Source organism: Mya arenaria, chromosome 5, assembly GCF_026914265.1.
Source record: "Mya arenaria isolate MELC-2E11 chromosome 5, ASM2691426v1".
Taxonomy (NCBI): Eukaryota; Metazoa; Mollusca; class Bivalvia; order Myida; family Myidae; genus Mya; species Mya arenaria.
In genome coordinates this window covers 25,958,243-25,976,121 of record NC_069126.1, presented here as the reverse complement: position 1 = coordinate 25,976,121, position 17,879 = coordinate 25,958,243, and the positions used below count along the sequence as shown (strand labels likewise).

Sequence of the window (17,879 nt, the reverse complement as noted above, 5' to 3'; positions counted from 1 at the left end):
GAAAGCGTTTTTGTAATATCAGTGGTCCACCTTCCGAGAAAGCGTTTATGTAGTGTCAGTGATCCACTTCGTACGCCTTCCGAGAAAGCGTTTATGTGAGTGTCAGTTATCCACTTGATACGCAATCCGATAAAGCGTTTATGTCAGTTATCCACTTGGTACGCCATCGGAGAAAGCGTTTATGTAAGTGTCAGTGATCCTTTTGGTACGCAACCCGGGAAAGCGTTTATGTTAGTGTCAGTTATCCACTTGGTACGCCATCCGAGAAAGCGTTTATTTAGGGTCAGTTGTTCACTTCGTACGCCATCCGAGAAAACTTTGATGTAGTGTCAGTAAACCATTACGTACGCCATCCGAGAAAGCGATTATGTAAGTGTCAGTACACAACTTCGTACGCCATCCGAAAAGCATTTATGTAAGTGTCAGTGATCCACTTGGTACGCAATCTGAGAAAAGCGTTTATGTAGGTGTCAGTGAGCCTCTTGATACGCAATCCGAGAAAGCGTTTAAGAAAGGGTCAGTTATCCACTTGGTACGCCATCCGCGAAAGCGTTTATGTAAGTGTCAGTGATCCTTTTGGTACGCAACCAGGGAAATCGTTTATGTTAGTGTCAGTTATCCACTTGGTACGCCATCCGAGAGAGCGTTTATTTAGGTTCAGTGATCCACTTCGTACGCCATCCGAGAAAGCGTTGATGTGTTGTCAGTGAACCACTTCGTACGCCATCCGAGAAAGCATTTATGTAAGTGTCAGTTATCCACTTCGTACGCAATCCGAGAAAGCGTTTATGTAGTGTCAATGATCCCATTGGTACGCAACCCGAGAAAGCGTTTACGTAAGTGTCAGTTATATACTTTGTACGCCATCCGAGAAAGCGTTTATGTAAGTGTCAATGATCCACTTGATACGCAAACCGAGAAAGCGTTTATGTAAAGGCCAGTGAGCCACTTCGTACGCATTCCGAGAAAGCGTTTATGTAAGTTTCAGTGATCCTCTTGGTATGCCATCCGAGGAAAGCGTTTACGTAATATCAGTGATCCACTTGGTACGCCATCCGAGAAAGCGTTTTTTGTAGTGTCAGTGATCCACTTGGTACACCATCCGAGAAAGCGTTTTTGTAATATCAGTGAGCCACTTGGTACGCCATCCGAGGAAAGCGTTTATGTAGTATCAGTGAGCCACTTGGTACGCTATCCGAGAAAGCGTTTATGTAGTGTCAGTGATCCCATTGGTACGCAACCCGAGAAAGCGTTTACGTAAGTGTCAGTTATATACTTTGTACGCCATCCGAGAAAGCGTTTATGTAAGTGTCAATGATCCACTTGATACGCAAACCGAGAAAGCGTTTATGTAAAGGCCAGTGAGCCACTTCGTACGCATTCCGAGAAAGCGTTTATGTAAGTTTCAGTGATCCTCTTGGTATGCCATCCGAGGAAAGCGTTTACGTAATATCAGTGATCCACTTGGTACGCCATCCGAGAAAGCGTTTTTGTAGTGTCAGTGATCCACTTGGTACACCATCCGAGAAAGCGTTTTTGTAATATCAGTGAGCCACTTGGTACGCCATCCGAGGAAAGCGTTTATGTAGTATCAGTGAGCCACTTGGTACGCTATCCGAGAAAGCGTTTATGTAGTGTCAGTGATCCACTTGGTAAAACACGGAGAGAACCCGGAAAAATGGATCGTTTTTAGGATGCAATTAAATGCTCATTTGACATGAGATATCAAACTTGACAGTTTTTGATAAAGATTGTTAGTACAATGATGCAATAAGTGCGCATTTGGTGTAAGATATCAAACCAGAAAATGTTTTAAATGACAAAGTTATAATTTAATCCTATAATCAGTTGTTTGGTGATTGTAATTCATTCACTATTAAATGTTTAAGTAGCCTTAAGCCGGCCCATAATTGACAGTGTTTTTATAAATATTGTAAGTACGTACTTACGCAAAATAAATGGCTATGCGAAAATCTTTATCTATTACTTTATGTATCTTTTACACTTTTGCAACTAAAATCAAAGCGCTTAAAGCGTTGACAGGTTGTCGGCCTGATATGTTTTGTGAGTGTAGTCATGTAATGCCAAATGAAACGGAAAGTGTGGGAAGATTTCTCAGTTTGTAATTTCAGCTCAGAGTGTTAAGCATGTTGCAGATGCATATTCATAAACTGATATAAATATGTTCTTTTTGTCTATGAGTGAAATGGGTTTTGCATTGAGGGCAATATTATCAAAACATAAAGATAATAAATAGTATGTGAGTGATTCGATCCAGAGGAATTCTGCGCGAAAATCCTGTCAGTGTAGAAAGAGACATTAAACATAAACTTTATCCACATGTCTAATGCATTTTGTCGGATGCATTTGGTTAGACAGTCATATCCTGGTAGTAAATTAAATACGATTCATGTTTGAAATGTAGAGTAGATTTTTCTTAAAAATGCCCATACTTTGGTAATTAATATGGATATTACACATAATTTAAAAGATTATTTCACGTGATTGATACTCCATGTGTTTGAAAGAGTATCGGCATACAAAAAGTATTTGTGATGGAATTAATGAGCATGCATATACTATCTTTAGCTGTTTATGTTAACTTGTTTAACAAATTATATGAATATACAGAAAACATAGCAGACCGAAAGCCTTTCAACGCTATAAGCGCTTTGATTCCTAATTGCATCGTCATTATAGTTATGGGTTGTTTTTTTTTGTTTCCGACGATTAAACTGGCAAGGTATAATTAACTTATGTAGTTTGCGATAAGAATAACACGTGGACAAGTTAGCTCAGTCGGTAGTGCACTTCTTTCATATTCCTACGGTCTTCGCCGCAGTTGTTGTAATTTAAAATGTTGTCGAAGAGTGTTTTATAATTATGTGAAAGGAGAGTGATTAAGAGGCCTGACTTAACATCAGTCAACCAGGGAAATGACTGACAGTTATCATGGATATTAACAGTTATTAACGGACTTGTTTAACATCATTCTCGACGGAGGTTATTTCCCTTTGTCTTGGTCATACGGATTCGTCGTGTCGATACATATATAATGACCCCAACAATTATAGGGGCATTACCTTAGTTAGTAATCTAGGAAACATATTTACGCGTGTGCTCACTGAAAGAGTCGAAAACTGGTTCGCTGAAAATAACTTGCTGTCGGATGCCCAGTTTGTTTTTCGAAAGTGATTTAGCACAGAAGATGCAATATTTCTTCTACATAATGTTATCGAAAATGTACGATTACCATGCGCATTTGGAGACCATCAAAAGGGTATTCCATTCTGTAAATAAGAATGCTCTGTCGTACAAACTTATCAACATGAGGTTGGATGGGAAACTAATTTAAATATTTAGAGAAATTGAGGATACATTTCATTTTGTTATAAGATGAAGTTGTTCGATCTTTTTTTATTAAAAATATTTTCATGTAAAACCCAGTTATAACAAAGCAACTATTGCAAATTTAGGTAAATTCTTGGTACAGGCAATATTGTTTAAGTTTTGATCGTATAATCACTGTTGTAACCACTAACCATCTACATTTCCATAATATATCTAATTAACACGCTATACAGCTTTCCATATCTATCATTCACAATTTTGCTGTACATAAACATTCTATATCTTTCTAAAGCTATTCTTGAATTGTTATTGATATTGGCTACCTTGTAACTATGATCACATGCATGAAAATTGTGTTTACTGGTATTTGTTTGTTTGACGAGATGCTCTGTTGCATAAGTCGAAATAAACTTCTGTTCTGTCTGTTATGATGTACATTCTAGTATGCGATAATTGACGGACTCTTAAAACAAAATATGAAATTAGAGTTACATACTGCTTATGGATTCATCAGGTATATGGGCATTAAAATGAAAAGTTCGCTTCCTTTATTATCGTTTTTCCCGGTTATTAAATAATCGGGAACAAAAACGCAAATAATAAATGAAAACACTAGCATATACACACTCAAACACGCCGACACCAAATAATCTTCAAAACTGTTCATGTATGTGTACGTATATAGTATTTGATTTTGAAAATAAATGATAGCTCAAGCTATGCCAAAAGGAGATTTAAAAAAAATAAACGAAAAATAGTAATCTTATAATGGAAGGAGATCCATTTCCATTTCGCTTTGAAAGCCTGTCATTCGAGGGCTTGGTGCTACTCCTTCCTGCTGACATCATACGAATAGTGTTTATTACGAGAGTCACTGCTTGTATGTTTATATAACTTAACACATCGGTCTGGGATAAATCATCACATGTAACACATACAATCACATGTACATCATCTGTATCACTGTAATGAGAAATTCTAAGCTAATTGTAGGATTGCTTTCAGTATTTACATCCATTCTAATGTTTTCATATTCCTTTATGATTCATGTTACTGTGTATCTACCTTATATGCGAGGTGTATAAAATCCTTGGCCTAAATTCCAACTTGACGGAATTTCGTAGAACGACGTTGAAATTTTGGCCAAAGATTGCATCATTCAAGTACAAGTATTCTAAAATATTTCACGTGTAAAAGCAGAAAGCAGCATAGGCTTTTAAAGGCTTAAAAATATTTTCTGTAGAAAACAAGTTATTAGAAATTAACGTAACTTAATTATTTGTTTCCATCGGTTGTGACCCGTGGCGATCCACGTGAGAACCCCATTAAGTCACGTGATTCCTCACCCTACAGAGCTGTTCTTGCGAATATAAAACAAACAAAACAAAAATACGTTTAAATACATGGGCCGACAGTGAGTGTACGTTGCACTATGCCAGTTTCTGGGGTGTAGTTCAATTAAAATACGCATTTAAGCCCGACAGGGTAGGATTTACGGGGACATGTCACTATTTGGGCAACTGTTACGACAATGACTTATCAAATCTTGTTTGAATTACAAACAACAACAACATCAATTCAAGGAAAGACAAGTCGAAACAACGAATATACCTGCCTTTGTTGGCATTTCCCGAGCGTTAGGTTATCGTTGTCTGTCATCAGAACATAATTTAAGATCTCCCTCACTGCTTTATAATCCTTTAGGTATTTCAAACTTCGATTATAAGAAGACCCGAGAGGCAAATGGGTGTCTTTAATTCCAAGTAATGTGATACGTAGATATGTTCTCTAAATGTTAAAAGCATCTATAAAGATTTTAGATGACGGAAAATGTCTGTGTTTCGAATTTGTCAAAGTGATGTCACTTTAATCCATTAACGCTGAGATGATGATCACTATTCCGGTCGAAGAGTCAAATGACTGGTTTGAAGTAATTGTTTGTTTGATTTCTCCTATTGTACTGGAAACTCTATTAAATGAATTATTCTTTAAAACACAGTGTCTATGTATCATAACATCTAAATTTCTAATATCTTATTTTCACATGGACTAGAGATGTTGTTGTTTTTCTTTTCAATCGCTTAAATCCAATGATTAAATAAATCCACGTTAAACGACTAGTCCTTCCCCGCAAATAGATGACGAAGTAATAACGCCTAATATCCGATGGTATAAACAGTTCTTCTCGCTACACAGAAGCTGAGAGGCGGCGATAGTTGTCTAGAATGTCACTCGTTTTAATATGTCGTTTATTCCTGTTTAACGATAGCAGGCGAGATTGTCTTTACAGAAAACAGAAAAGAAGGCTTGTCCTCGTTACTCGTTTCGAGAGCGGGCCTTAATAAAGGGTTAAATAAACCATTCACAAGAACGGCGATCTGTTGACGGTCTAATGGAATGCTCTTGATACCATTGTAGTGGCTCTAACATTGTTTTCTATGGACACTGCTGGCGACCCTTGTTCACGGCTTGTCGTGAATGTTGTAGACCTATAGATTTCAAGGTTTAATTAGAAAAACATAATGACACTGCTATATTTATTTTACCGTCAATATACAACCATCGTATGTCATATAGAGCGCTTACACAACATAGCGATTTACTAATTGGCTATACTTATCGAATGGTATCGTTAAATTCATACGTCACGCTATACATGTTTTGTGTTTATTTTTTAATAATTTTTATTTTGACAGCTAGTGTACTTCATAAAGGGTTAGTGTACCTTTTTGACAGCTAGTGTACTTCATAACGGGCTAATGTACCTTTTTGACAGCTAGTGTACTTCATAAAGGGTTAATGTACCTTTATGACAGCTAGTGTACTTCATAAAGGGTTAATGTACCTTTTTTGTGAACGACCGAAACAGATTGTTTTTTCGCTATGATTGCATAAGATATACTATACAAAATAAGAAGAAATGAACCAATAATTGGTTCAAATTAACCTAAAAAAAGCACGTCTGTGGTGTCATTATTTTGGTAAAGCACCTGTTACGTTAAAAACATTATGTACTGGGTGAGTACCTATATCGGAACACTCGGCACTATTTGTGAAATATTTTTAGTTAGACTTACACCACAACTACAAAAATTTCCATCAGCATACTAGGATTCAAGACCAAATGGCATTTTTCAAGATACTACCAATCTGCATAAAAAGTACTTTATTAACCACACAATCAAGGACTGCCATTTTCGTCCTGGGAGTATCTAAATAGTTTTAATTATTTATTTATTTTTCTGTATTATTTTAAAATTATTGCTCCATGAAGTTCTGTTTAAGTAAATTAATAATTTAATATGTTATTTCTAGCTTGTCTTTTTTTGACATTTTTGTCAGTAAAATTTGATGATTTCAGTAAAATACAGGCTGTACCAGTATGCTGTGATTGTGGCAAGCATGAAGTATTTCCCCCGCATGCCATATATTGACATTTGAACATGAAAAACTTAAAATGATCGCAGTATTTGAAATACTTACCGGAGAATCGTGTTCTTTAGAACTTGTATCTAAAGCAAGCGTCTTTATCGATTAAAATCGTAAATAAACTGATCTCAATCGGAAAAAAAGCACTTTTATAACGGGTGTTCCGTATTTAGGTAATGTTCTGATTTTGGTACTCGCCCAGTATGCCATTTTTCCGTCGGTCGAATTAAAAAATATATATTATACATAAATTGGATTAAGTGTGGATATACATGTACATCAATTAACATTGGATGTTTCATCTAAATGATTACATTTAAGTGTGCTGTTTATGTGTAAATTGTTACAGATCAGTTTTGATTTTTTGTTGAAATATGACCTGTATACTCATTTTTAATTGGAACCTATCACCTGTATACTCCGCACTTATCAAACATTTGAAATTGCGTAAACCCCTGCGATCTTATTGCTTCCAATGACATGAACATTGTATTTGATTTCTTAAATGTGTGAGTCAAAGGTCGGTCAAATGTGTGAGTAAAGGGTCAAGGTGTGAGTGAATGGTCAAATGTGTGAGTCAAGGGTCGGTTAAATTGGTGAGTCAAGGGTCAAATGTGTGAGTCAAGGGTCAAATGTGTGAGTCAAAGGTCGGTCTAATGTGTGAGTCAAGGGTCGGTAAAGTTTGTGAGTCAAGGGTCGGTTAAGTGTGTGAGTCAAGGGTCAGTCAAATGTGTTAGTCAACATTTTGTCTAATGTGTGAGTCAATGGTCGGTCTAATGTGTGAGTCAAGGGTCGGTCAAATGTGTGAGTCAAAGGTCGGTCTAATGTGTGAGTCAATGGTCGGTCTAATGTGTGAGTCAAAGGTCGGTGTAATGTGTGAGTCAAAGGTCGGTCTTATGTGTGAATCAAGGGTCGGTGTAATGTGTGAGTCAAGGGTCGGTGTAATGTGTGAGTCAAGGGTCGGTCAAATGTGTGAGTCAAGGGTCGTTCTAATGTGGGAGTCTAGGGTCGGTCTAATGTGTGAGTCAAGGGTCGGTGTAATGTGTGAGTCAAGGGTCCGTCTAATGTGTGAGTCAAGGGTCGGTCAAGTATGTGAGTCAAGGGTCGGTCTAATGTGTGAGTCAAGGGTCGGTGAAGTATGTGAGTCAAGGTTCGATCAAAAGGGTGAGTCAAGGGTCGCTTAAGTGTGTGAGTCAAGGGTCGGTGTAATGTGTGAGTCAAGGGTCGGTTAAGTATGTGAGTCAAAGGTTGGTCTAATGTGTGAGTCAAAGGTTGGTCTATTGTGTGAGTCAAGGGTCGGTCATATGTGTGAGTCAAGGGTCGGTTAAGTGTGTGAGTCAAGGGTCGGTCAAATGTGTGAGTCAAAGGTTGGTCTAATGTGTGAGTCAAGGGTCAGTTAAGTGAGTGCGTCAAGAGCCGGTTAAGTTTGTGGGTCGATTGACGCGGTTAGGCGAGATTCCTTATGGCCATGTTAATGTGATTTACAGTTAACACAAAACGCAAATCCTCATCGGCACTTAACCTCAAACTTTGTTCCAAGCCGTGTGCTACGGTCGGATGGTAGTCTCTCTGAATAATTCTGAAATCATGGCATTACATTGTTCTAATAACGTGTTGTATTTTATTATTTTTTTGTTTTATTGATTCGTTTCATTTTTTTGCCAAGCCAATGTTTCGTCATTGAAGGCATTACTAAACAGGACCCATTGCCTTTCATGACATTTTCATGCTGTTGGATATGTAAGACAGTGTATTCCATCTATGCCCGTAGCATATACTAAAGGTTAAAATTGACCAAACCTCGATTGAAAAGCCTGATTGTCTCACATAGCCTACACTAGACTCTCTTGTGATTTCAACGTCTAAGTCGTTTCTTATATGTTCTTTAATCCTTCCGTAAAGATTATTTCCTATCAATATAATCAAATGCCATGAGTCTTGCCATAATGTAAATCATTTTCCTAGCAAATGCAACAATTAGATTGATTTATCTTGGTGACCATGCTTCAGGCCACGCCACCAGTAATGACGCGACAACGTGATTATTGCAATAGTAATTATAGCTGAGATTCTGCCTGATTTATCAAAGCTCTTAAGATATAACGTTTACCGGACTTTCACACTTCATTTTAAATGTATGTTGACAAATTGCAGAAACATGCATATACAGTATCTTTAAATGCATAACTTGGAACATTTGGTGTGCCTTTCAAAAGAAGATCTGATATTTGAAATTCGTAAAATAATGTAACTTCGTTTTTATATTGTTTGTTTATATCCACTGATGAATGCGTTACGCCGAAACGTTTAAGATAATAAACTTTACGTGTTTGTGTGGTTTATTTTATTCATAAAAAATGTCCCCATTTAAAGTGAAATTTGTGTCGTTTGAGTTAGGCCAGGTTGAATTATCATGCTGTCTCTTACAAGTCATTTCCGTGTGCAGTTATATGCGTCGGTGTGTACTGTTCAGACAAACACGAGACGTTTGGTGAGGTTGGTAGTTACGAAACCTGGTACATTTTGAATTCAATGTCTTTGATACCTCAAAAAAGGTACAATTCAAACTTTGATATATTGTATGTTTGCATATTTACTATCTCATACAGTATCAGCTTTTGCAAATCGGCATAAGCTTTGCCTTACGTCACAAAGAAAACAGATAGTTTGAATATTGGTGTATAAAAACAATTAACACTTAGTACCGTCGTTAAGTAGATCTCTGACAACATTAAGCTAAAAAAAGATTGTTTTCGCTGTTTCTGTTATTACGTCCTAAAAATCATGTTCATAATGGGTGTTGCATTATTAGATAATTTAATTTAAACTTTTTATTTTACAACGATTTTGAAACAAGTTATTACAGCATTATATTAATCGCTCTCGTTAGCATGATGCTACGCGAGAGTGGTCTTGTGTTGTGGGGGAAACCAGTGTTTCACACTGCCCGGCTTGATGGCCACACACCTTATTTCATAGGGGGTCTTTAATCAAGGGTTCGTGTGTGTGTGTGTGTGTGTGTGTGTGTGCGTGCGTGCGTGCGTGCGAGCGTGCGTGCGTGCGTGCGCGTGGGTGCGTGCGTGCGTGCGCGTGCATGCGTGCGTGCGTATGTGTGCGTGGGGTAGACATGCGTCCATCCGTGCGTGTATGCGTCCGTGCGTGCATACGTGTATTTTGACTTATCAAATTTATTATTGTTATTATTATTATTATTATTATTATTATTATTATTATTATTATTATTATTATTATTGTTATTGTGTTTTCGGTTCGTTATCGTGGTGCGTAAATTCGCAAAAACCGGGGCGTTATCGGTAGAAAACGTGCATTATTCAGTAAATTCGTTTTTGTTTTTGTTATACATAACGGTCCGCATCATTACAATGGACGCTGAGTGACCTGTTTTTTTTTTACTGAAAGTGGGCCAACGATGCAAACTATTGCACAAAAACATATTTCAGCACAATAGCTATTTACAAATATTAAAGAAGTGAATAAACCATATTTAACTTACATATCTCCTTTTGAGTTGTCTGTTTCTTGAGAAGCTTAGGTGTGTTTACTAGATAGTACCTTCTGCAGTTGTTTTGATTATTTGTTTCCTTTTTAGGAAACTAAATTTAGTCGGTAATTAATCGATTACCCATTAGATATTGTGTGTAAGTACTCCAAGCAATCCAGTAAATTTCTAAAAAAAAACACACTTTCCAATCGACTTAACTCTGGGAAAATGTCGTCGAAATAAAAATGCAACTGTAGAGTTTATGTTGCGGCCATTATCGAGCTGTAAAACTTTATCAATGACATCGCTCGTGACGTCACACAAGTAACTGTTATGGAGGTTATTTTGAACGAACTTTGCATTTCCGTGACATTTAACAGCTTTTTTAATCCAAAAGTTTATCACGATGTGTATTTTATGCAATAAAAGCGATAATACAGCTTTTTTCGGTCGTTCCCATCTGCAAAAGCACTCTGGGTTGTAAACCATTTTGCGGGCCTTTGCAGATGGTAATGACCTCAAAAAATTATTATTATTATTATTATTATTATTATTATTATTATTATTATTATTATTATTAAGTTATTAGCAAAAAAAAACAAATGACTATTCACTAGAAAATTCGTTGATACCCGTTCGTCAATCATGAATCACAATTGTAAACTCAATTGCATTGGGAACAAGAGGCTTAACAGACCTTAACAGTGAAAGACTTTTTAAAGATTGAATAACATTCCTCCAGAGTGTTTTTATGAAAACCTATCTGAGATACGGTGTAAGAGTTCATAGTCAGTACATCCGTCTTGTAAAATTCAGAATTTGTTCATGCTATCACAGTGATTTGGTGGGAATAAGCTGAATTTTGACCTTTACAAAATTTAGTGACATTTAACCTAAATTAACCTAAAATATATATTTTTTCTTCAGATTCATTAAAGGGGTCACTCCTACCAACGATCTAGCATAAAATAACTATGAATTACTGCACTTTTACAAAGTCAGAAAATCTCGAATTGTCTAAATAGAGTAAAGTGAAACAACTCCAATTTCATCGAAATGTGACAGCTAAGAAAAACATGTTATTCCGCATTGGCATGTTCTTTGCAGCCATAAAGGTCATAGGTGAAATTTGGGTCAAGTGACAAATATTGCTGAATGTTGGTTTTGACATCCAAACATTTGTTGAAATGCTATATTTTATTTACAGGGAACGACCGATTCAGCATATCACAGAATATTGGCTTATATATATATATATATATATATATATATATATATATAATATATATATATATATATATATATATATATATATATATATATATATATATATATATATATATATATATATATATATATATATAATATATATATATATATATATATAGTTTTAAAACCTCTAAAATATTGGGGCCCTGTTTATATTTACACCCGAATTATTGGGTCCACGGTGTATTTATTGGGGCATACCTCAATATTGGGTCAAAGACCCAACATATAAGGACCCAACATAATTGTTTGTTTTAAATGTATCTGCAGGGTCAAATACGTGATTGCAACCTGTATTCCTAAACACATTTATTGGGTCGCAATTTCACTGTTGGGTCGCCAAATATACACGCACCGTGTTTCGTGTATATTTGTATATTATATTATATATTTTGACCCAATATTGCAATATATTGGGACATCACAATAAAGTGGAAAAGCTATCGTTATTGGTATATGTTATACTTATTTTTTTCCATACACAGTAACAACAAACCTTAACGTAGCAATATAACACCTTAACCGTTTAGTTGATGTACTATTATATAGATGATGACATCATTTTCTATAAATAATTCAATTTTTTTTTTTTTGCTTGTGAATAGCTTTGAAAATATGATGTAAAATGGAGAATTTGCTCCTTAGGAGCAAAGTTTCCATGTTTCATCGTGTTTTTAAATATCACATTCTACATTCTCTAGATGCGTTAGAATGTGTCTCTATCAGTTATTGGGTAGATGTGAACATTAACATGTAACTCAAAATAATTTAATTCATAGAATAACTCCTATGTCAGCCAGTATAGATCCCAGGAAAAAAAAATCAGGCATTCTAGTGCAAGAAAACTTTCTAAATATTACTTTCTATGAAGTTTAATGCTCCTTTCCTAAAAATCTGTTTCTTAAATGCTAAATAATGGTTTATTTTTTTATTTCTTTCCTGTACATCATCGTATCACTTCATAAGCATACAACTTGAATCCAAATGAGACGCCGAGTAATTGGACGTCCCATTCGGATCCAAGCTGGTTGACATTCTGATATGAGTTAACAATCAACATACAATAGGGGGGTGGGTACACTGACGAGCAATGAAAATGCAACAAGTATTTTTGAGTGTAACTACAAAACGTGCATTTTCGTAGACAACAGACCAAGACATATTTCATATTAGTTACCTATGCTACTCCCTGAAATGGGTTTTGTTTTCTGAAATCAACCATGACTGACTACGGCCGGACTTCTGGCGTATTCAACGTCCGCGACGCGCACGCTTTCTTAGCGACGTTTTTAAAATTCGTTTTTACTTTTATTGCACGTGTGCGTTGATTTACTTTATGAAAATCACCTGAAATAGCAAATCTCTAAGAAATAGGCAATGACACGATAAAACAATCGAAAAGTCAGTCTTCAAATTGAACGGTATAACGTCACGGGCTCCGTTTCAGACTGTCCATGACAAGGTACACAGCGTGCAACGCCGTCAAGACAGAATGTCTACCAACGTTAACGTAATCGATTCCTTGCAGCCCAATCGACGACAGAAGACTTGGTCAGGACACGGTGGTAAACCAAAACATTGGAAACTGTGTCAAGAAGACTTAGGGACTACGGTGGAAGTTGTCATCGGCTTTGCAAATTGTCGTGTTGCGCCGTAGCCATCGTATTGAAGTTACAGTCAGCTTGACACAGGCGTGGTAACTGTGTTGCTCTGGGTACCACATCTTGCACACCCGTCTCTCAGGCAATGCCTTGTTTAAATTTTCTTTTTCTGCAGGCATTAAATCTTAACACTTTGCTAGATGAAATGACGACCTTAAGAGATGTGTATATGTTTGCATTCAAAAGATATTGAAGCATATATTCTTTGTTGCGTTTTCATTGCTCGTCAGTGTATAATCCGAAAGCAGACGAAGACAACCAAAAATAACACATAGGCAAAGCAAGTTTGTCGTCACTAAGTATTATCTAACAACTGTCAACAAGTGTGTATGTGTTTAAATTTCCAAACACTGCTGTCTGGTTGTGAAAGATGTTTGTAAAGCACTGACAAATCCTGACGAGTCCTGACTAGCAATTGTGTATAATTAATCAGAGCTTAAGATAAGGTGTGTATTGCATGTTCTAAAATATCCATTTCTCAATCTATTCCTATGTTTGACCACTTATTAGAATCGCAACCGGATGTTTGGATTCCTAGAACAGGGGGAATGTCTAATATATGGGCATCGCAGATACGGCCACAGTACCACTTCCGGGTTTAATCAGCGTGTTTCCTGGTAGTATCGTGTCAGTGTTACGAAAGCTTTCCATTTTATTAAATCATATTTTAAAGTATTTCAAAACTGGATAAAAATATCTCGAGAACATTTCAAGGATACACCCACTCTTATCCAGAAGCAGTTTTAGCCACTTGTGCCTATTTTATAACAACATGCTGTCGCATTTATAATTCCACAAAGATGTAACGCCCTCGCATTTTTGAAGGAGTAACATTTTTGTGGACTTAAGGTGACGATGTGACATCATGTGAAAATTTCATTAGCACCTTTCTCAACCAGTTACCTGTTTATCACGTGTTTTCACGCCCTTGCAAACAGAGTAGACCCAGATCAGGCAGCTCCTAAAGATCTGGGTCTGCTCTGCTTGTTTCACTCAGGGGTGACAAAATTCCAGAATTCCGGATTTTGGGCAAGTGTCCAAAAAAAATAAAAAAAATGTTTTGGACACTTGCCCACTCATTCTCAATATGTTTCTAAAACACATTCAGAATTAGTGGGCAAGTGTCAAAAACAAATTATGTTTTTTTCTCAGCTCAAATACAGTTTTCACATAAGCTTGAGTCGGATATTGTTTATGAAATTTGGACCAGGTCTCTTATTCTTGCATGCTCAGACTTCACCCTTCCTCCACACAAGCACAGTGCACCTATTGAAACCTTTGAAACTTAAAGTGGTTGAAAATTTAAATGAAATTAGAGTATGTGCTCCTATAGAGCAAAATGCTCCATTTCCCATGATATTTTTAAAGGTATTCAGACCATCATTTTTTTCAAGTTCATTTTGTGCTCTTTTTTTTTAACTTCATTTTCTATAAATTTGTAAACAATACAAATTTATAGAAAATGAAGTGATGATCTAAAATTAATGTATGAAGTAAATAGGACTGCAACGGTTCACCGAAGTTCGGTTATTTTCGATTCTTTTTTCTCGGTTCGATTTTCGGTTTGGCGCCGCAAAATTTCGGTTCGGTGCGTCAATTTACGGCCATGACGGCCCATTAGACTATACCGCTTATTTGGACCAATCAGCTTGCCGATAATATTCTGCCTACCGTTGTTAGGTAAAAATGTCTGAATTGTGCGATCCACTGGCTGCTTTAAAATCGGCACTTTGGAAGCATTTCGGCTTCTTCAAGAAGGCTTGCAGCATAACTTGATAGTTGATACAGTTGACAGATGTATATATTAGTCTTATTAGATGAATATTGGCAAGTAAATGAGTTGTTTTAAAGTGTTTCTATAATTATCTTGTGTTCCCTATTTCCGAACCGAATAATCGATAACCGAGAGGGTAATAATCGAAACTGAACCGAACCGAGAAGTACCTGTATTGTTGCAGGCCTAGGAGTAAAGTGTTAAGACTTTGGAATAGTCTTGTGTGAATGGAGAAAACGTTCGAACAGAAGCTGATAATCATTATCAGCTTCTACCAAAATGGTTATTTCATTCATTTGATTGAAAAGTCCCAACTGTGAACTGAATACATAACACTTGACAGTTCAAAAGGTAGCAGGAGATTGCATTTTGAGTCTTGATTTCCATTTAAACCCAGGAGCTTTCGGGGGCTTTGCCCCCTGGCACCCCTGTTCACTAAACAATGTAGTTTGAACTTCAGACCAAGGCTTGTAAGACAATTAACTCTCAAACCAGGACTGGTGGGACATTTTAATCTTAGACCTGGACTAATGAGGCAGCAGGCAGTGCAGTGCTGACCAGATGGAAACAGTTGACCCAACAATGTTATATATATTACTTGCAAAACCCTTAGAATTGTTGGGTCATAAATTTTCTCGCAAAACCTGGTGAAAGTGATGATATATAGTAGACAAAATTGGCTAGGGGCCCAAAAAGAGTCCCTTTAAGCCAAAACAAAAGTGACAGTTAATATGGTTCCGAATTAACCAACAATGTTGCCTAGATGCCCCTTAAGGTTACCTTTAGAGCTAAGAAAGCTACAAGCTGTAATGGAGATCAGTGATCCAACAACATATTATACATGAATACCTGTTGGTTCATAAATTGTTTTCATACAAGTCCTGTTCCCATAGAGACCATGACCATTGAGACAGTTTACTCACAGGCCAAGACTAGTGAGACAGTTTAATCTCAGACCAAGACTAGTGAAGTATCAGGCAGTGCTAACCAAATGGAATTGACACAACAATGTAATATATACTACTTACAAAACCCTAAGAACTGTTGGGTCATTAATTTTTTTGCAAAACCTGATGAAAATGATCATATATAGTAGACAAAATTGGATAGGAACTCTTTTGAATCCCTTTAAGCCAAAACAAAAGTGACAGTTTTGGTCAGACCTCGGGCCAAAAACTTGCTCAGGATGTTTTTCTTGATGATGTCTTGATCGAGTTCAGTCATGGATGGGGCAAGGTCAAAAAATAGGTCAGTAGGTCAAATCTTCGAAAAATCCTGTTTACCCTGTAGGAGCCCCATTTTTTGCCCAATCTTCCTGAAATTCAGTCAGAATATTTGTTTGATGATATCTCAATCGAGTTTGACCATGGGTTGGGCCAGGTCAAAAAGTAGGTCAGTAGGTCAAATCTTTGAAAAATCCTATTTAGGCTTTAAGGGCCACATTTTTTACCCAATCTTCCTGAAACTAGCTCAGGATTATTTCTTGATAATATCTTGATCAAGTTCAATCAAGGGTGGGGCCAGGTCATAAAGTAGGTCAGTAAGTTAAATCTTAAAAAATCACAAACTTCACCTTTGACATTAGTGCGTAAATGGGCACTCCCAACCCCTATTGCATGCACAATTGTGAAAAAGTGCCTTCATGCTAGACCCAGTCCTTTTGGGGCATGTGTCATGTGACTGTGACAGCTCTTGTTAATCATTTCTTTTTATATGCCCAAAGAAACTTTGGTTGTATTTTGTTATGACGCATCTTCCGCTTGTCCATCCCTCTGTCTGTTTGTCTGTCAGCCATTCTTGTCCGCTCAATAACTTTAATACTATTCAGCTTAGGGCAACCATGGATTAAAAATTTATGACCCAACAATTCTTAGGGTTTTGCAAGTTATATATATATTACATTGTTGGGTTAATTTTTTTATGACCCAACAATTATTCAGAGTTCTCATTGAATATATAAAAAAATGTATAATACATTGTCTTTTTGTCTGTTAGCCATTCTTGTCCGCTCAATAACTTTAATACTATTCAGCTTAGGGCAACCATGGATTAAAAAATTATGACCCAACAATTCTTGGAGTTTTGCAAGTTATATATATATTACATTGTTGGGTCAATTGTTTTATGACCCAACAATTATTCAGAGTTCTCATGGAATATATAAAAAAATGTATAATACATTGTTGGGTCACCAATCTCAAATACTACCAGTAGCTATCTTTAATTTGAAGGTTATGTTATCGGGCACCAAGGCAACACTTAATTAGGGACCAAATCAATGTCAATGTCACAGTTATCTGATATATAGAATGCCTGTGCACTCAAACATTTCTGCTCAATACCGTAACTTGAATAACTCGATCAATAGGTCATCGCCACCGTGATCTTTAATCTAGTCAGTACCATTAATTGAAACGCATTCAGCTAAGGACTACCTTATGTGGTGTTATAGATGATCATGGTCTGTAGTTGATGCTTATTTTTATACCCCCAGAAACCAAGTTCGAGAAGGGGTATATAGGAGTTGGCATTGTCGTTGTTGTCGTCATTGTCATGGTTGGTGTAGGCATGAAAAACTTTAACCTTGGCTATAACTTCTTTGTTCTTGAAGCTACTGCAATGAAACTTCACACAGCTGTTTACAATCACAAGGGCTTTAATCTGACCAAGAGCCATAACTCTGTGATGCTTTGTTGTCAGAATTATGTTTATGGTCTTGGGAAATAATAGACGAGAGTTGACCTCCATGCACGGGACTTATAGTTTTGAATTGTCTCTTCAAGACGATTATTGAGTAATAGCCCATAATAACAAAACCTTGTTGTGTCAGGAGCTGGGGCAGAAGTACTGATGGTTCTAGGGTTTTTGTGTCACCTGCTGTAGGCAGAAGGTG

The 17,879-nt window shown here is 36.6% G+C and overlaps 1 protein-coding gene across 2 annotated transcripts in view; it reads right to left on the bottom strand.

Annotated features, from left to right (window-relative positions):
• LOC128233430 (uncharacterized) overlaps positions 1-5,478 on the bottom strand; it is a 64,645-nt gene extending 59,167 nt beyond the window's left edge. Inside the window, exon 1 of one of the 2 annotated variants that reach the window (XM_052947103.1) lies at positions 4,963-5,478. In XM_052947103.1, the coding sequence (XP_052803063.1) occupies positions 4,963-5,010 (48 nt within the window). In that variant the 5' untranslated portion in view covers positions 5,011-5,478. The remainder of the gene's footprint in view (positions 1-4,962) is intronic. The other variant, XM_052947104.1, reaches the window with a different exon arrangement.
• Between the last annotated feature and the right edge of the window lie 12,401 nt (positions 5,479-17,879).